Raw genomic sequence first — 21,476 nt, 5'->3', positions numbered from 1 at the left:
GCGTTAAACCCAAAACAAACGAACAAAACCTGAATACAATTCATCAGAATACATAATTAGATGTATCGCAAGACGAGCTCCATGTGCACATGTGACACAAGTGATAGTAGAGAGATATAGTTTTATATTCAAACTGAACAATTCTGTACAAGAAACAGAATAATTAACCCTTATCATGCTGAATTTATTCTGCCTTTGCGACCAGTGTATATCATGATCTGCACTCTTCGCCATTCAATCAGTATATTAGTGGTAAGCACCCCTTTAAACAGTTAATGGCATTGCCCAAATTGAAAGATGGACAAGTTCATTATAGGAATTCAGCAGGGTAAGGGCTAATACCTCTATATATTGACAGTTTTAACGCCAACTAAAATCAGTAAATGTCAAGCTTGCAAAACTATTATGGGGTATACGAAACAACACGCCCATTGCAGCAAACAAAACCAAAACATGTCAGGCGGCAGTTACGCTTAACGTTTCGAAACCAATCGTAATGAATTATGAAATGAAATACAAAATGGGATAACAAGTGTGCTTAAACATAAGTAATAGCCGATGAATTCTCTCCTGTAGCGATACTAAAAGGGATACCAGTTTACTTACAAACACTTGGGCATAAAATGGGCATAACTTCATGAAAAAACAAGACTGTTCATTTCATGTGACATTATGACAGTGTACAAGCTTGTGAAGTTTTCAGTTCATTCAAACTAGTGGTTTATACTAAGATACCATCACGAATACAAAAAAAACCCCAAAAAAACTTTAATCAAAGTTGCTATGTTGAAAGAGGGGCAAAACTTTGTAAACAATCAAAAATCGAGTTATGGAACCTGTGCATTGCAAGCCAGATGAGTACAGTGGATCAGTTTGTGAAGTTTCAATTCATTCCCATAAGCTGTTACTGAGAAACAAGCTTATTCCTTTACCAACCAGACGCAGAAGAAAGTATGACTGCAATAGCTCTTCCTATTCTTGGAATAGTAAAGGTAAGAGAAAAATGAATTTCTGAGGCTTAAAAATCTCCATCTTTGTAATACGACAATGTCTTCTTTGTCTGTAAAACTGTTGCATTTTATGTAATTAAACATTTTTAAAGTTGCATTATAGAAGAAATATATTCAGAAGAGCAAAGTTCAATTATGTTCTGACTGTAAGAATATTTTGACATCGTGTAACACATTAATAAAGATATACGAGCGTTTTTTTCAGGATATCCGCCATTTTGAAAAATGTTTCTTCGAATACTTCTTTCTAACAAAATTCAAGCCAAACATTAATGCGAATTAATTAAAATATGGCTTATAATGTACATATTCTTCTTGTTGTGAAAAACAATTTGGCTTGCAACAGAATTAGAAAACGAACTAACTAACCTTGAAATTATGTTCCATCGATCATTTATATTTACTCACAAACCTAATATGCTAGACAAATAAATGTGTGAAAGATTATCAAATCGCTAAAGGCAGACCTCTCATGCAGAGCGCTTTAAGATAACACATGTATATCTAACGACCAAAGACGCTTATAAAATCTCCAAAAGTCTTCGTTTATAACATTAGGTAAACACTTCTGTAACAGCATTTTCACAAATCGGTGAACTGTTTATTTGAGAAGCATCTGTCTGTACGGTAAATGTTACGATTATATCGTTTTGCTTGAGATGTTTTACACACTGTGACATTTTCTGAAATGCCATTAACACTTGTCAACTTTATCTGCTTCTCCTCTTTATATGTATAAAGCCATTTCTGTAAATTGGCACTGCTGTATGCATTCGATTGTCCAGCGTGTAAATGTGCGTGAAGGTCAGCGGAACTTGTATCCTTGCGCTCTCGCGCATAGCACACTCAAAGTATTCCTTACCACGTTCATCTGCGTACACAATGTTCTAGTTTTATGACTCATGTTCAACGCCAAACTGCTCAGCATAAGCAACAATTAAATGCAAGCTAAAACATATGTAATTTCAAGTAAAAGAAATACACATACTATGATTTCGCCTGTTGAACCTTGTCAAATCATTAGACATTGTACTTCAAATGTATTTTTCCACATTTGTACATCATTATATCTTGGCATGGATTGCTGCTATCGTATTCGTTGAGCTGGTATCACCTTCAAAGTAATTTGGTCGTCATGTATCTGTATCTGTATCCAGTACGGTGTAGGGCCTGTTACGGCATGGACACCGGGGTGGAGGGTGGGGGTGGAGGGGGGGGGGAGAGCGTGTGCGCTTAGTCAAAATGAAGGACTGCCTTAAAGCCTTCAACTGTCCCTGCACGAACAACACTACTGTCCAGATGGTTCCAATCCACTACGGTCTTTACGAAGAAAGAGTTCCTTAGTTGAACAGTTCCACAGTTTTTTACTTTAAAACTCTGTCATGATACACTACATGATTTTCAATTAGATTAGATGACACGTAGTCCTTAAATTCCCTAGGTTAAATTTGCCTCTTTACACGAACAGGTTGGAGAAAATCCGATGCTGGAACGGCAGGGGATCAAACCTCGGCCACATTAAACAGGAAAATCAGTCTGCTTGCTGTACGGCGATCCTGAAGTGTTGGTAATTCCAGGGATTTTAACACATTAGTAACAAAACCGTCCCCTCTAGATCTATAATCTCCACTAATGAAACGAGCTGCGTGACACTGACTTTTTTCTAGTTTCAGAATATCACGTTTTAAGTAAAGATCTCAAATGATCGCGCCATAATCCAAACATGACCTGACCAGTGCTAGATATGCTGTCTTTTTACACTGCATCTGACAGTTTTTCAAATTTCGTCTAAGAAGAGCCAAAGTAGAGTTTGCTTTCTTAGTTATTTTGTTAATATGAGTTGACCAAGTCAGGTCCTCCGATAATGTTAACCCAAGGTACGGATTTTCTGGTACTTGTTTCAGTATATGTTTACACAAAGAATAGAAATGAGGAGATTTAGTGTTTATACTCATAACGTAACTTTTTTTTTTGCGCTGAAACGCATGCCCCATTTATCTGCCCATATTTCCAGTTCCAGGAGATCGTTTTGTAGAATTTCATAATCATTTTGGTTTCTGATCTTTCGGTACAACAAACAATCATCTGCGAATAATCGCACTTGTGATTTGACTGATAGTGGCAAGTCAATAATGTGGCACAAAAATAGAAGAGGGCCCAACACGGTGCCCTGTGGAACACCGGAGTCAACAGATGCTTGGTTTGATGTCTCACCTTCTACTACCACTTGCATTAGCCTATTTGTTAGGATGTTCCTCAGCCAAGTGTGAACTGATCCTGTTATACCATAACTTTCTAATTTTAACTGTAGTTCTTCATTGGGAACAGTGTCAAACGCTTTTGAAAAGTCTAATATAATAATATCTGTTTGAAAAACTTCTTCATTTAAGTTAAGCGAATGGTTGGTGGTTACCAAAAGTTAAGTTTCACATGAATATCCTGAACGAAAACCATGATTCAAGTTTGTAAGAATGTAATTTCTTTCAAGATGATTTTTAAAAAGATGTTTACAGATGATGTGCTCCAAGTTTTTACAGAGTATCGACGTAAGCGAGACGGGACGATAGTTTTCCGCCAAGAGAACATAACCTTTTTTAAATACTGGAGCCACATTTGCATTTTTCCAGTCATGTGGTAATTCACCATTTTACTGAGAAAATAGAGCAGATCCCTGGAGCAAGTTTTTTAGCACGTTTTAAGAACTACATTTGAGATGTTGTCTGGTCCAACTGCTTTTGACGTGTTTAGAGTAGACAGAAGTTTCTCGACGCCTGTTGTTGTAATTTGCAGTCTTGGTATGTTATGTTTAAATTGTTTTTGTAATTTTGGCAAAGTATGTACCATCCGCTTTGTGAACACAGAGCTGAATTGATTTAGTAAAATTTGAGCTTTATCTTTACTGGCATTGTACAGAACGCCATTTTGTTTCAGCGGAGCTGTTCCTGTATTATCATGTTGTTTGGATTTTATATACCTCCAGAAGGGTTTACTGTTATTCTGGTCAAATCCTTCTTGAATAGTTTTATTTATGTAATTTATTTCTGCCTTTTTTAAATTCGCGTTTACACAATTTTTGGTACTGTTTAAAATCTTGCCACTGTTTACTTTTCTTGGCTGAGTTATATAGTCTAGCTTTTCTCCTTAGCATTCGTTTTAAATTTCTATTAAACCATGGAACGGTAGATTTCTTTTTTAGAATTTTAGACGGAACATTTGCATTCAAAATTGACTGCAGTTCAGATTAAAATTTATCCCACATGGAATGAACACTGGGCAACTGGGTTGCCATATTAACAATGTCGTTAGAAAGCTTTTCACAAAGTTTTGAGATAATTTCTCAATTTGCTTTAGAATATAGATAATTTTTCTAGGTCTTTGTTTGTTATATATTGGTTTAATGTCCGAGTCCGTTACCACCATAGCATGGCCGCTGATTCTTGGAATACTATGCGAAGATTTGATTAAGGATGGATTACTTGTAAATATTAAATCTAGTATGTTATCCTCACGAGTTGGTTGGTCATGTACCTGAGTGAGTCCATGCTCAACAGATAAGTCAATAAGTGCCTGCTGCACGTCACGATCACTATGTTCCTTTACACTACAACAGTTCACTGTTAAATACCTAATATTTGATTTCTTTGGTAGGGTTTTACTGTCATTAGATAATACATTACTCCTCATACTATTTACTACACTAGGCTCTGACAACGCTGATGGATCTCGAGTATGAGATCTATTTCTTGGGCTACTGGTATGTAACGGACTGAAGGGCATTGAAGTTCTCAAAGAATCAATGTCAGTTTCTGTTCCCGAATAAGGATAAAACATATTTGTAGTGTTAAGTTCGTAACTGTTAAAAGTGAAACTATCAATATTAGTCATATATATATATGATCATGTGTTTCCTTTCGAAGAAATATTCCATTTTGTTTACTGTGAGCCAGCTTCTTGTGTGTGTGTGTGTGTGTGTGTGTGTGTGATAGAGAAAATTTATACGAACTAAATCACCACCACAATATACCAGACTAATTACGGCAATGCGCCTAGCAGTACAAACGAACACGCACATGCCATAGCAAGTCCATTAACCCAATAAGATTAGTTTCGATGCTGCTTTATATACGAGCCCGAATTGTACTACACATTCGTACTGGTTCAACATTTGCATATATATACAAGTTTATATATATATATATATATATAGCCTGGCAAGTCAACACATCAAATAATGTTACATTGTTTGATAAATTGAAATCTAAACGCTCTGAAATCTGAACGCAAATACTGCTTCTAGCCGCATATAACTCTCAATACAATTATTTTTTATCTGATATGAACTCTAATCCAAAAGTAGTAAACATGTAACTGTAATATTTTGATATTCACCTCCGATTGTGTATACCTGATTCACTTTTCAAGTATGTCAGTTTCTAATTGATACTTTCTTTCATCCTCTACTTACGATATTGCCTAGACGCTATCAGGCGCAATTACTTGAAATGTGAAATACGTTCCCGATTCACTTCACTTACAGCACACCTGAAAGTGCAGGGTATCGTTTGTATGCCTCCTGTCGGTTGTATCTTCAGAATATCACTATCTCCGTAGTTTTTCGATTGACTTGTGGGCTCGGTTTCTAAATGCTAGAAACTCTGCGATGCCGCTTATAAGGAAGGACCTGCGAAGCATTACGGTGCCTTTAAAAAAGTTGTAACCTCTTCAGAGTATATGTGAAAAATATTCCGTATTGTATCTGAATACACTCAGGTGGGCTACGGCACCTTCCGACGTCGCAATTTTTAAAGGAAGCGTTTGATTGCTCGTATATAGGAAAGGAGTACTGTTCAACATCTAATGATACTATTTACTTGAAATTTGGTAACATGACGTCAGAATGATTTACGCTGAAGTATTAAATGAACGTTTAACGTGTTTACAACATGCAGGGCAAGTGTACCAACGTATCCCGAGGGATTCTGAAAATGTTATAACACGAAATGAACATGCGCTAATGCTATTCTAGCATAAAACGCGAAAAATCTAATAAATGAATACACTAATCCCCAACGTCATTAAATTTCCACGAAATGCGCGGGAACATCTGAGTTGTTTGTCTTTTTCACGTTAAAGTCATTTCCTATCTGAATTATCCATTTTGGGGCCGTTATACGTTTGCGCTTTGCCACGGAACGTGTATATATAAAAAGGTGTTATAACAGCACGTGATCGCGAGAAACTCTCTGTTAACACACGTTTTCTCTTTTGTTAAAACACCCCCGAAAAGTGACAAGAACAGGCAGTTTTTTGCTAGAATAACAGTTTGACAATGGATCTCAGGTTGTATATCGTTGCCAATATTTTTTATAGTTATATATTGATAAAAGACATTTCAGTTTTTTAAATAGACAAAATATATTTTTATGCAGAATAGTTACAATCATGCGTCAATAAAATGATTTATTTTCAGTCTACGGTTTAACGGGTCAGGACTGATACAGTTTATTCATAATTAATCTATTGCCATTAACAGATCTTTCTTATAGATGAAAGTATTTCAATAAAGTATTATTATGCTTTAGCAAAATATGAGCATAGATCAACAAATGAAATGATCTAGTATAAAACTTAGGCTTAGTATAAAAACTATACAATGGACTTTTCCTGGGGTGCTCAAATGCTGAACCTCTTTTTTTTTCTTACAAATTCTGAGATTGTAACATACTATAACAATTTCATCAGTAAACCAAAAAAACCGTATAGTGCAAAATTACTGTTGTTAGTCGCATTTGTATAAATCTTAGTCAAAATGAAAAAGCAAGTGATAATATAGTGACTAGTATGGACAAGTTAATGAAATTATTTCTTTAGTTCATACAAAAAAGATTTGTCAGTTTTCTATAGAAATTGTAATTAGAATTTTTGATAGACAGATACATATAGTATTCGTTCAGGTCTATTCTGCTGTTTTATAGCATTTCTGCTTTTCCAGATATGCCAAAAGAAAGAAACAATGATAATACAATACACAAATATTTCCGCCATAAAGATTATGATACATAGCATCACTTACAAATATCTTTTAGACACCTTCTAAATAATTATTGTTGGTCACAAGTCGCTCTGGGGAAATTGCCATTTAAGTTCTAAAGACAGTCATATGGGATAATGATTATTTTTATATTATGAAAAACATCAAATTACATGTATATAAGACCAACGGCCAAACAAATGTTTTACACTATGACATAGCCGTCCATATTCTACTTTTGTCAATAAACCGTCATCCATGTTTCTGGTTTGTGAATTTGTATCAAGGTCAACTCAAGTTGTATCCTTGTATTTACGTGCACCGAACTCTCCAGTTTCTACACAATCACCGATTTCATCCAAGTCAATACTGAGCTAGTTTTGTGCAGTATTTTCAAAGGCTTCGGCACATGTCCTTTCTGTGTATGAAGCCATCTATGTAAATGGGTACCGCTGTAGGGATTCGGTTATCCAGTGTGTAAATGTTAGTATAAGTCAACTGAACCTGAATCCTTGCACTTTCACGCATAGCACTCTCGAAGTACTCCGCCCTAACCACGTTCATTTGAGTAGATATTGTTTTTAAAGTGTTTGAATCTATGGCAGAAGAGGACTTTAAAGAGGAAACGGAAAGAACTTGAATATGCAAGTTCTGGCCACTCGATCTCAGGTCACATAACGTTTGGGTCGAGCCATTCGGCAGATATACTTGAAACAAATACGAGGTTTCCCCTTTGTAATGCCGGTTTGTCTCAATTTGCCAACAGTTCAACACACTGATCCATGTAGTCTTGTTTGATAAATGTAAACCCAAATGCTCTGCAATCCGTACACAGCAAATTGATTCTAGCGCCTCTCTTATTTCGATACGATAATTTGTATTTGATATGAGTTCTAAATCAAAAATAGTATACTTTCGATTTCGAATATTCGACGCTTTATGTCTAGAACTTTTCTGAGTTTCCGAATAACAAGCCATTTCTTTATCATAAAGGATAGAATGCTTTCTATCTTCTGCTAAAGATAAAAAACGTTTTGTGTTATCAGATGATATATCTGTTACAGACAAATTTCTTCCTTGGTTGCTGGATATTTTCAGCGCTTGAATATAGTAATTGATTTCACAATTTCTTATATTTCTTGCATGGTTTTCCATCTCATTTCTGCACCATACCACGAAGCTAGTATATGTTATGTTATATCCAGGTCTTGTTGGAAATCCTTTAATATATTCGAGCTGAAGCCTTGAGTTACTGTTAGTATTTTCTTTAGAATCATATAATTTTTCTCCCGTTTCCTCTTCAGTTTCATTACATTTCTTTTTATCAATCTCCTCAGTCTTGTTGTTAGTAACTCCACTAATTTTATTAAACAAAACTGTTGCTTTGTTCCTGTAGTCTTGCTTGTCCTCATTTGCATTCGACCTCTTAATGACATTGCTTTTCCTACTTGTCTTATTATTTTCTGTACATTCCTGTTTTTGTTCAAAGAAATTGGCTTCGTTATTAGACTCATAACTCTTTGATTCTATCTGTCCACGGCAAGAGTTACTTGACTTACTTTTGTCAATTTCTGATACAGATTTCAGTTCTTTATTCCTCTGTGAATATTCCTCTGTATATTTGGACAGCACTTGTCTGCTAGCATTGAAATATCCTGTTTTACTTTGTCTGTCACCAGATATATTTGATGTATTTGTTGTTCCATTTTCCCTTAACGTATTTTTACCACATTTGAAATTTGATCCAGTTTTTGTTACAGTCTCTGCTGTGAATGTTTCTTTGTACTCTTTTCCTAACTTACTAGAAGCTTTATTTTTTTCTCTAGTATCAGGGATAATTTCTCGGCACATTTCACTCTCCAAGTATCTTAGAGCTTCTTTGATCTTGTGTTTCTTTGAGGGAACTGTTTCCTTTTTATACTTCTTTTTCAGGAAATGATATAGCTGTGTTACCGTTGTAACGAAGCCTGGTTGACCACACTTCAACTGTTTTACTTTCTCTATGATCCATTGTAATATCCTCTTTTTTCTTCCTGTTGATTGACAAAGAAAGATTCAAGTAATAATTTATATCGAAACTGAAAGTAGGAAAAAAAAAAACAATTCTTATAATTAAAAATGTATTTTAATATTATCTTGTAATCAATGTTATGAAACTAGTCATAAAAAATCAAAACAATTATTCACTTACCCATTGTTTATAAAAAGTCCGTTAAGACATGTCCTGCTTGCAAAATGTTCAAAGCTCAACGTTTATGAGATCATAATTGCGTTCTCTTGTATAACATGCTATTTTATCGTAAAAATCGATAGCATAGCTTTTACGCACTACCTGTTATAAGCTTGTATTTATAACTTTACAAAACCGTCTCATGTATATTGCTGATAAGTTAGACAAATAAAACTCGGTAAAATTGGTGAATTTTATAATATATAAACTGTAGTAGAAACATGATTTTTAACGAAAACAGGGCCAGCTAAAATAAATTCAGGAGACTTTGTAAATTAACACGATTTTTTTATGGTATTCCTATCTGAATAATAATTTTAATAATGATCTTTTATATGAGTAACTCATGTATGCACATGATCCGGCGTGATTTATCAAAGAAAGACGTACTTTATCTCCAGATGATATGAACTGTTTTTCTCTTTTAAACATAGACATTTTTTATTTGAAATAAATGTTGTTTAAATCATTTGGTATTTAATAAATGGGTAACAAATCAGGTCTTTGTTTTGCTAAATAATGAATCGGTAACAAATCGGGTATGCTGAAGTTGAAATTTATGAAAGTAATTTGGAAATCAGTGGCACTAATAAATCGGTAATAAGTCGTGCTAATGAATCGGTAATGTATCGTACTAATAATTTAGCATTATTTTACGGGACGAAAGCATGGGTACAAAAAGTTTAATGACGAATTGTAATCCTCTAGAAAGGGTAGCATTAACTGTAAAAATGGCAAAATAAATATGCTAGATCTAGTACTTAAAAAACAATATGAAATATATAGATTCTATGTACAGTATAGCAATTGCAAAATTCAAGAGTAGGATACATATTATAGAACATATGCATTAGATCTTGTTTATAACATGTACTTTTTTTTAAAAGTTGTCATGAAAACATATGACAATTTTGTAATTATTTTCTTTAAACTTAACAGCTTCAAATATAGTGTAAAGAGTTAATGTATGTACTTAAACATGTCCTTTTACAACTATATTAGTTAATCAAACATTTGTATTTACTCCATTACAGTTAAAATTCCAGTATTTTAGAGGATGTGGTGTCTCTGTGTATTTCATTTATCCCGCCAAATTGCATTAAAGATGGCTGACAATACTCATGTTTCCCGCCCAAAAAGTTACAAATTTACTTTGTAATGAATCGGTAATAAATGGTACTGCTCAAAATATCTGTTTCTAGTGAATGGTAAACAAATCAATTATTTGCAATGAATGTGGGAGGGACTTTCTCTGCAAAACCCGATTTGCTTCCGATTCATTTAATGAATCGTAAACAAATGGTGTTAATAAATCGGCAAATCCCGATTTGTTCACCATTTATTCACGATTTTGATACCATTTGTCATTGATTTTTTTTTTGTTTGGGATATGATAATACGGTGGCATAAAGGTGACATGTGACCTTTATACAAAATCGCGAAACCAACGAAAATTGTTCGTGTTATTTATTTGGCAAAAATAATCGAAATGACCAAAATCTGCCGTTTTTTCAATTTATCAAGTTTCAAAAAGTAGAAATGTAAATGAATTCAAAAACTTAGTATTAAAGTTTTCAAATGTTCGTTTGTTTCAGCCTATGAGTATATAGAAGCATTATAGGTATTTCCATAAAAAACTTTAATTAAAACATTAGAGGCGGACAGTGTTGATTGTAATGCAGTAACAGTTTTAATTCATCTATTATAAAATCTGAACATTGAATAGTTTAATTGGCATTTACTGCGATAGTTCTATTTTTTAACGCTAAATATGTTTTTGTTTTCATATGAATGATATTTACTTAGTGATGGTTCCTTTTTGTTCAATCTGTGTTTTCAGTTTGACGTATTCTCGGCAATGTATGGCCTTTTTGTGTCGATTAACTGTAAAATGAAACTCATTCATTCATTCATTCATGCATTTTTTCTTCTCCAAATGCTTTCTCTAAAGTAGGTAATATTTGGCTTAATTCTGCTCAACCCGGGGCTAGAGGGCGTGGACGGTAGCATACATTTCCACTACCGTCCATGAACAGGCTCAATCAAACCGAGCCTGCAACATTTTCGTTTTTGTCGTGTTGAACGATCTGTGGAGTTTCCACGTTTTCTATTTTAATATATTATTTAAATTTTAGCTGTTAAATAGAGCTTTAAGTCGGTCAAGATACGAATCATATGACCAGGGAAGTGCCTACGCCTTTTGTAACTCGCCTAAATAATTCGTATTCCAATGACTGATAACAGGGTTCCCATTCACGTAAATATGTATGTTTTTCACGTATAAATAGCGACCTGAAACGTACAGAAAATAAATTGATCATGTACGTAATCTCACGCAACAAAATTACCGACCAGGAAGGTGCTAAATTGTTTTAAATCAAACTAACTGCGAACATACCGGACGAAGAAAGAAAAAAAAAACAAACAGTTTGAGGAATTCCAAAGTGTCTATTTTTAGATGTGTCAGACGTTGATTGACCGGTTCGGATTAAATATCTAACGCGCAAGTTACAGATAGAGAATTATAGACACGGTCTAACACGTGGGTTTTTTTAGCTCACCTGTCACAAAGTGACAAGGTGAGCTTTTGTGATCGCGCGGCGTCCGTCGTCCGTGCGTGCGTGCGTGCGTCCGTGCGTCCGTAAACTTTTGCTTGTGACCACTCTAGAGGTCACATTTTTTGTGGGATCTTTATGAAAGTTGGTCAGAATGTTCATCTTGATGATATCTAGGTCAAGTTCGAAACTGGGTCATGTGCATTCAAAAACTAGGTCAGTAGGTCTAAAAATAGAAAAACCTTGTGACCTCTCTAGAGGCCATATATTTCACAAGATCTTCTTGAAAATTGGTCAGAATGTTTATCTTGATGATGTCTAGGTCAAGCCCGAAACTGGGTCAACTGCCTTCAAAAACTAGGTCAGTAGGTCTAAAAATAGAAAAACCTTGTGACCTCTCTAGAGGCCATATATTTCATGAGATCTTCATGAAAATTGGTCAAAACGTTCACCTTGATGATATCTAGGTCAAGTTTGAAACTGGGTCACGTGCCATCAAAAACTAGGTCAGTAGGTCAAATAATAGAAAACCCTTGTGATCTCTCTAAAGGCCATATTTTTCATGGGATCTGTATGAAAGTTGGCCTGAATGTTCATCTTGATGATATCTAAGTCAAGTTCGAAACTGGGTCACGTGCGTTCAGAAACTAGGTCAGTACGTCTAAAAATACAAAACCTTGTGACCTCTCTAGAGGCCATATATTTTATGAGATCTTCATGAAAATTGTTCAGAATGTTCACTTTGATGATATCTAGGTCAAGTTCGAAACTGGGTAACGTGTCATCAAAAACTAGGTCAGTAGGTCAAATAATAGAAAAACCTTGTGACCTCTCTAGAAGCCATATTTTTCATGGGATCTGTATGAAAGTTGGTCTGTATGTTCACCTTGATGATATCTAGGTCAAGTTTGAAAGTGGGTCACGTGCCGTCAAAAACTAGGTCAGTAGGTCAAATAATGAAAAACCTTGTGACCTCTCTAAAGGCCATATTTTTCATGGGATCTGTATGAAAGTTGGTCTGAATGTTCACCTTGATGATATCTAGGTCAAGTTTGAAACAGGGTCACGTGCCTTAAAAGACTAGGTCAGTAGGTCAAATAATAAAAAAAAACCTTGTGACCTCTCTAGAGGCCATGGGATCTGTATGAAAGTTGGTTTGAGTGTTCACCTTGATGATATCTAGGTCAAGTTTGAAACTGGGTCAACTGCGGTCAAAAACTAGGTCAGCAGGTCTAAAATAAGAAAAATCTTTTGACCTCTCTAGAGGCCATATTTTTCAATGGATCTTCATGAAAATTGTTCAGAATGTTCACCTTGATGATATCTAGGTCAATTTCGAAACTGGGTCACGTGCGGTCAAAAACTAGGCCAGTAGGTATAAAAATAGAAAACCTTGTGACCTCTCTAGAGGCCATATTTTTCAGGAGATCTTCATGAAAATTAGTGAGAATGTTCACCTTGATGATATCTAGGCAAAGTTCAAAACAGGGTCAGGTACCTTCGAAAACTAGGTCAATAGGTCAAATAATAGAAAAACCTTGTGACCTCTCTAGAGACCATATTTTTCAATGGATCTTCATGAAAATTGGTCAGAATTTTTATCTTGATAATATCTAGGTCAAGTTCAAAACTGGGTCACATTAGCTCAAAAACTAGGTCACTATGTCAAATAATAGAAAAAACGACGTCATACTCAAAACTGGGTCATGTGGGAAGAGGTGAGCGATTCAGGAACATCATGATGGTCCTCTTGTTTATGGTTTGACGTAAGCAATAATTGCTGTTTGCATGAGAAAGCAAAAACTGACAGACTTGTTCAATAGACAACGAGGGTTGGCGGTGTCCGATGGGTAGCCAGGTTACTAATTTGTTACTGGGATGACTTATTTTATGATCTGATATTTTAAAGTTGTCATACCTCTATCGGGACAGCGGCAGTCAAAAGTTATCACACTGTCCCAAAATGTCCTGTCATTTGGAGTAGACGATGGACCGAAAGTAGGCTAAAAAATGAGACCTCAGGTAGACCGATTTTACATTCTGATATTTCATATCTCATGATTTGGACTATAGTGGAGCAGGATATTGCAAAAATACTTCAGTTGATGATACAAGCATCAAATTTACAAGACAGTAACTACCTGGCATGCGCTTTAACATAAGATCAAGGGCCACTTGAAATAATGTCGTTTTCAAGATGGCCGCCGCGAAAACAAAATGGCCGCCATTTTGTATTTACTTTTCAGTACTTTATTTGAGGCAAGCATGTAATACATTAAAACGATAGCAATTTTATGCCCCCAGCATCTACTGATGCCGGAGACATATAGTGATTGTCCTGTCCGTCCGTCCGTTCGTTTGTTCGTTCGTCCGTCCGTTCGTCCACACGAGGTTAACCAAATGGGACCGTTTCATCTTGCATCAATTCCCCTTACTAGAATGATTTGATACTAATATAGATGTAACCTGTGACCATTCCTCATCTTTAGACATCACCTGACCTAAGTTTGACCTTGACCTTGACCTCATTTTGGACTTAGGTTGCTTTACATGGCCCATCTCTTGGTTAACCAAATGGGACCTTTTCGTCTAGCATCAATACCCCTTACAAGAATGAATTAATACAAATACAGATGTAAACTGTGACCATTCCCCATCTTCAAACATCCCCTGACCTCAGTTTGACCTTGACCTCATTTTGGACTTAGGTGCAAAATCTACCGACAAGGATGTCACTGGGGGCATCAAACGTTTACTGAACGCAGCTCCTTGGTTTTATTTATACACTTTCGTTTCAGTTTAGAACAGAATATCAATCTGTAGTATTGATATTCTTTTAATTTGTAATCAATTTTTTTTTATAACTAAGCTCATGGCTTAGACATCTCAACACTTAAGTTTTTATAACTTGCAGTTTTGTTTTGGAACAATGATAAAATCTGGAGCACACCAACCAAAATAAGTTTTATATACATTACACTCAGATTACATTCAATGCAATAAATTAACATCGTTAGAAAATGCGTCTTATAAACCACGAGGGGATACAGCGTGAGCACTTGCACAGTCAAGAGCAACATTTTCTTATAAGGCAAACCTTAAGAAACTATTTCTGTTGATTTACTATACCCATGAAACTATACACATCGGAAATCGTGTTCTAGACGAAACAAAAAAAAAATATGCATATACTGCATTTAGTCATTTTCTTAACAGTTGCAACATCAAATTGCTGTGCATAACAGATCTAAGTGGTGGCAGTACAGGAAGTCTTTTTGCAGCCACACCTTTGAAGGACCTGGGAGCATTCAGATATAACCGACAATTCCATCCGATAAGGGATCCACACATTGTTCTGCTTCAGCCATCCCCAGTTTGACAGAGGCGGCAGTTGCTGTATGGTAACAGTTGCTTTACCCCAGACATGGCCTGCCTGAAAAATTGCTCGCTTGATGAATTGTTTCAGAGCACTTTTTGTTGGTGGAATCGCATTATACGCTCTTTGTTTCCGGGCAAACAAATCAAGTCGAGCTTCATTCATCTTGCATGTCGTGCTTGATCGAGCATACAATATAACTAAATTTTTTTTCTAATGTATCCATTTCCTACTCAGTTATTGTGTATTTGGCAACACTGAGACTATGGAATACTTTGAACTATAGCTGTTTCACAAACATTCCATTCCTGCCATGCAGATTTCTTGCCCATGTCGACAAATGCAGAAACAGTGTCGCAACAGGTAAAAGCAAGAAACAATGGCAATGCCTCTGAGTGAGGACCAAGTAAGCAAGTCACAAAACATCAATACACTGCCGTAGCAAAAACTAACTAATAATTGTAATTGTTCGGTTTCCTGTCAATGAGGCATGCTTTGCATGAACAAAGATACGATTATCGGCTTCTTCGTGATTACGTGGAGCAAGCGCATTTCTGTTTATATATAAATTGCAAACAATATCAGCACCTTTTGTTGCTATGATCATTTTATTGGTTTGCACAGTTATCATTATACCCGAGATATCTAGGGGCTATTCTGGATTCCAGTCCGTCCGTCTGTATACGGAATTTGTATGCGCTATTTCTCAGCAATTATTTGCCAGTTTTCAATCAAACCTTGTAATTATTATCAGTACAAAGCCAAGTTGCGCATGTGCGAAGCGGGTTCCATTTGGATGATTTTTCACTTAGTTATGGCCCTTTATTTTTCTTTCTTTATATGTATATGGAAAACTTTTGTCCGCGCTATTTCTCGGTCATCATATGCGAGACTTTTATCATTTTTAACTTTTAAACCTTGCAGTTATCATTCGTACCAAGTCAAGTTGTACATGTGCAAAGCATGTTCCATTTGAATTATTTTTCACATAGTTATACCCCTTTATTTTTTCTATATATGTATATGGAAAAAAATGTCCGCGCTACTTATCAGTCATTGTATGCCAGACTTTTATCACACCTTGTTATTACTATTATCATTGATACCAAGTGTAGTTATGCATGTGCAAATACGTTCCATTTGAATGATTTTTGACTAAGTTGTTGCCCTTTATTTGTTTCAAATACGAACAAAGTTACATTGGATTTTTTAACATACTTTATATGTTAAGTATAACTAGTTGATGACCCTTGGTGATATAATAAAATAAAAAAGTGGAAACCCATAGGTCTCCAAACACGACATAAACGAAAATATTGCAGGCTTGATTTGATTTGTGGTTATGGAGCCTTCATATCACAGAAACTGCCAAAAGACAAGATTAAAAAGCAGATTACATGGTCCCTTGTCCATGACCTTGACCTACTGACTTAATTTCTTCTTTTTTTAAGATATTGCCATAAAATTCGAACCACTTGTACAGTTTTGAACAAACATTTCAAAACTGATTTTCAGTGACCTTGATCTTGACCTACTTTCTTCTTTTTAAGGTACAGCAGTGAAGTATGGAGATCTTATACAGTTTTGCACACCATTTTTTGTGCGTCTTTGTACATTTTCTCCCTGTACAATATACAAAGCAATGTATCATATTTTCAATAACCCTGCTCCTCTGACAATAAGCTGATATCTGGGGGTATTCATCACCATTAGTGATACGTCTTGCTTTATCCGCACGAAAACTAATTAGTTTAGTTTTATTGTCAACGCATCTAAGAAAGCTATTCCATAGTTTAGGAGGTCTTCTATTAAACTCTTTTCGACATTATCAAGAGTTTGAAATAGAACATAAACAAAAGCACAGATACTTAAACTTACAATGATATATTCAAATTTGGTATCTGTTAATACAAAGTATGTACTATTATAATTTGAAGGCCAAGGGACTATCCTTTTACCGCCTTCAATATATATTTTAACATTTTGCTGTATGGGATACGACTTGTTTTTTTTTATATACATATACGTATTGAAGTTGTCACTGAACCCCATGCTGAGTAATATGACATTATGAACTATATAAGTGTGCCCTTGTAGTGTTTGTAGTTCATTCTATATAATCATTAAACATATCATTTGATTAAAGATTTTGTTTCAGCTGATAAGCAATGGTTCAGTATTGTCATGATTTTGAGATTGTTTCTCAGTGAAACAAAGCAAGAAATAAAGGATAGAACAGAGAAGGGATTGAAAAGAAGAGACGTCCATATAAACCATATTAGCTTATTTCAGGCCAATATCATAATAATATGCTTTCAGGTTTATCTGGGACCAGGATTTAATCAATAGTCGATGGTTATAGCACTGAAAGTAGAAGACTCACAAACATTCCATTCCTGCCATGCTTGGCCGTGATAAGAACGTTATCTAAAAGTCTGGCGGTCATTTTAAAGATGGCGACCTTCTTAAATGGGTCGATATTTGGAAAAGGCAACATTAAAAATAAAACTTTCAGCTTATGGGAACAAATTGATAGGGAAAAACATGTTACATCCCAACAAATATGATATTTTAGAAACTTACAGATCCTGATTATATGAAAAATGCCTCAATTCTGGCAGCCATTTTGAAATTTGGAGGCCATCTTGAAAATGGATGATTTTTAGATGGCCCTCGATCATTTTTGAATTTGGGCCATATGATGAATATTTAGTGTAAATTTCATACTTGTATCATCAAGTGAAGTATTTCCTTAGATTTTCACACTAAGCTGCTCCACTACTAGGCCGAAACGTGTAAGGGTTACGTCTGAATCCTTATCAAAGCCTGATTAGTCAGCATCAAAGCCGAAATAAAAGTAAGAAAATATTTCTGATATTAGTTTACCGTATTTCATAAATACAAGTCAACATCAAATTCGAGGGCTTTGTGTAAAATTGTTATAAGTAAAATCAAATTAGAAATAACTAGTTTTGCACCAAGCTCTTGAATTTTCAAATATAGTCTTAGATCTCGATAAGCAACATTCTGAGTCGGACCGTGATGTGTTTCACTGGTAAGAGATAAGCTATTATCAAAACAAGTAAAAATAAAGTTTGAACTGTCAAAAATCCCTACTTTTGAAGTTCCACCCCAGTTTGATTACCCAGGGAGTATAACCGCCAACCCCAACACACACACACACACACACACACACACACAAATCCGGTGGGAACCCTGTGGTAAATGATTTGTATTGTGAGCTCAATGATTTCAGGGATCAGGCAAATCACTCAGTGTCTAAACAAACAACAAACAACTAATGATTTTCAGCTCAAACTCCTGAAGGCACTATACCTGACTGGTCTTTTGTTGAGGTTCCTTTGAATCAACAACATACAATTGTTATCATATAGAAATTCAGACTATCTCTTCTTAATTGAAGCTGAGAGTCAATATGTTTGCCCTTACTCCTGGATGCTCAGCGCCTGTATGTTATCATATATAGCATTTAATTACAATATAGGTAACTTTCCTACTGCCTCACTAGATTACCGAACTATGCGCCTCAGTCTCAGCTTTCCGATGCTCAGCGTATACATGTTACCGTCCATAGCTTTTGACAACTTAGTTACAATACTGCAACTTCTTCTATAAAATATTTTTTCTGCTCTGACAGTGTAGCTGCAATAGCTTTCTTATTAAGGTACTGGGATAGATTATTCGTTGAATTCTCGATGTGTCTACATCAGTCGTTAGATACAGAATGTTCTCACTGTCATCTGCCTGCCTATATATACCCTATCACTCCTGTGCTTTCTACCGAAGTTTGCTTTATTTGGTGCTATTTATAAAACTTGTTTCTGCTTGGTCAAAATACATACATAGTATTCTGCATCGAGTACTAGCTCTAACACATGGTTGGTTCCCTATAACTATTAAAAACCAGTTATGACTGAAATTAACCCAATAAAATCATAAAGTACCGAAATATTATTAATTACAGCAATTCAATTATAATTCAATTATAGAAATGATAGAATGCACACGGAGCTAAGCACTATCTGTGCTTAGGTATCATCTAAAATGCAAACTGTTACGACAAAGTCTAAATACAAAGACTTCAGCAGTAAATTCAACTTCTGTTCAGAGCGTGTAATAGTTTAATTACACGCGTGTAATAGTTTAATTAGTCAGTGGCGAATTGTAACCCTGTTGATTTTTTCCTTGAATTTTAAAAATTTAGGGGTTTTTTTTGAAAGCTTATATGACACCTATGATGAATTTCATTGGTAACTTTTTTTTCGGCCAACATTATGGCGGCCATCTTGAATTTCAAAATGGCTACTGTATTTCAATAAGTACCGTATATATCCAATCTATCTCTCAAATATGCCTGTTTTTCTTATAAGTTTATATTTCTAAATGGTAAAAACGTGTTTTCATAACGGATATATTTAGTTTTAGCTAAGTATTGATTTCTATACACGAAATACATAATATTCTAGTGCAAATCTATGTAGAAAATCTTCTTTCTTTATATATTGTTTTCACTTAAATTAGAACACGCTAAACATGTAAGAGTACAACTTTTCCGAAAGCTAACACATGAAGTTTGATACAAACTAAATATGACTTGGGATACCAAGGTGAGTAGTTTTGAATTACGATGAGTTCAGGCGAATTTAATATCCCTTATCTGTAAACAATTGCTAAGTATTAGCAGTTTCAAAAAAGAACTTAAGTATTAAATTCGCCCTTGAACTTTTGAATATGGCTTTCTTCTTTTAACATTTTTTCTTGAAGAAAGAAATGCAGGACCTATGGCCACTTGATAAACTAAACATCTGTTCAACAAAACCAGCTTAATGGCTTGTCAACCATATATATGGCAATAACATTGTTAGACCTTATAGTTAGTAAGTAAGGTAATTAATCGCTTCTTTTTATGTATACGAGTTTGGTTTAACGATTTCTTGACATGTTGACTTACTGATGAAACAAAAGTTGAATATACAACAGAAAATGCTGCAGAACAAAATTAAAGTGCCATGAATTCTTTGACCTCTTGTAGTACCGGAAAATTGTAAACAACTGTATATAAAACGTGTCGTCAGTATTCATATTATGTAAAATTCCTGAGATAAAGGAGCAGTTTTACTATAAATTTGATATGCATAAATATTGTCATTTCTAGTTAAAATGTCTCCAGCAGATCATTAATGAGTCTTACTTTGGTACTTCATTCTATTCTCTCAAATTCTCAACCATTGGTCCACTTTTGCATTCATATTTCATTCAACTTGATCCGGGTAATGTTGAACGTTTTATAAATTTTGTATGTAATAATTTACTGCATGCGCTAGGAACTGGAAACAGTTAAAGCAAGAATAGCAAGGGAACTATATTTCTACTATACATGTACCATATTTTTTAACAAAGTTTTTAATAATAAATTCAATGAATATTACATTACGTAGTTAAGAAATGTGAAAGTTCTATTTTCAATCCATTTTAGTGACGTTTTATTGTTGACAACCTAACTGGTCATCTAGTACATTAGCCAAGCGGTTAAGGTTATTGGTTTCAAACCACTTGACCATAGTCTCTGTGGGTCAGTGCCCTGCTCAGATCATCATGTGAGCCAGCCAGTCGCTTGCGGAAGGAAACCGGTTCTACCAGGTGGCCAACCATGCCTGAAAAAAGGTCTGGAGTGGCACGTTGAGTTTTCCTCGACAGCTAAAGTTAGAAAGTTGCTATATGTCCTCATTTGATGTAAAACTTAAACATGAAAGTACAACATGAAATTATCTTGAAGAACTGGGCCGCGAAGTTCTGTTTTGCTGGATTTTATGTCAAAAGATAAAAGGTAAGGGTAGATTTCTCGGAAGCACAGAGACCGCAAACACAGCCACAGAACCACGTATTTGCAAAGTAGGCCCACAACAAAAAAGAAGCTGTAACGGAAAAATATTATAGACGAGTTGCTTCAAAAATCAAACAAGTACATATAGAAAAAGGGAGAGGAAAGGATAGAAGGGGACTGAAGGGGGAAACCAAAACAATTTAGGAATATGGCATTTTTTTCAGCTGTGAATAGTAAAGGAAGGCCCCAGGTGATCCACCGGGTATCATTATATGCATTGGCATGTGCCTTCGGTAAGACCAATAATCTTCGGTAAGCCAGCTACATTGCTACCTCACTTGAAGGAATTGTACCCTACTTGACGGGTTTTTAACCACACAAAGAGGACAAAAATGTGATTCGAAAGTCAACGTCCTTTAACCATACTGA

General features: G+C 35.2%; 1 protein-coding gene across 1 annotated transcript; it reads right to left on the bottom strand.

Annotated features, from left to right (window-relative positions):
• Window positions 1–6,412: 6,412 nt before the first annotated feature.
• On the bottom strand, window positions 6,413–9,385 carry LOC128555752 (uncharacterized). Its single transcript, XM_053539106.1, has 2 exons — window positions 9,233–9,385; window positions 6,413–9,074 (listed from the first exon to the last, which is right to left on the bottom strand). Exons 1-2 carry the CDS (start codon window positions 9,234–9,236, stop codon window positions 7,435–7,437), a joined length of 1,644 nt encoding a protein of 547 aa, XP_053395081.1. The 5' UTR covers window positions 9,237–9,385; the 3' UTR covers window positions 6,413–7,434.
• Between the last annotated feature and the right edge of the window lie 12,091 nt (window positions 9,386–21,476).

The sequence above is a fragment of the Mercenaria mercenaria genome, chromosome 3 (assembly GCF_021730395.1).
Source record: "Mercenaria mercenaria strain notata chromosome 3, MADL_Memer_1, whole genome shotgun sequence".
In the NCBI taxonomy this organism is placed as follows: domain Eukaryota; kingdom Metazoa; phylum Mollusca; class Bivalvia; order Venerida; family Veneridae; genus Mercenaria; species Mercenaria mercenaria.
Note: the sequence above shows the minus strand (reverse complement) of the source record. Positions and strands in the feature narration are given on the sequence as shown.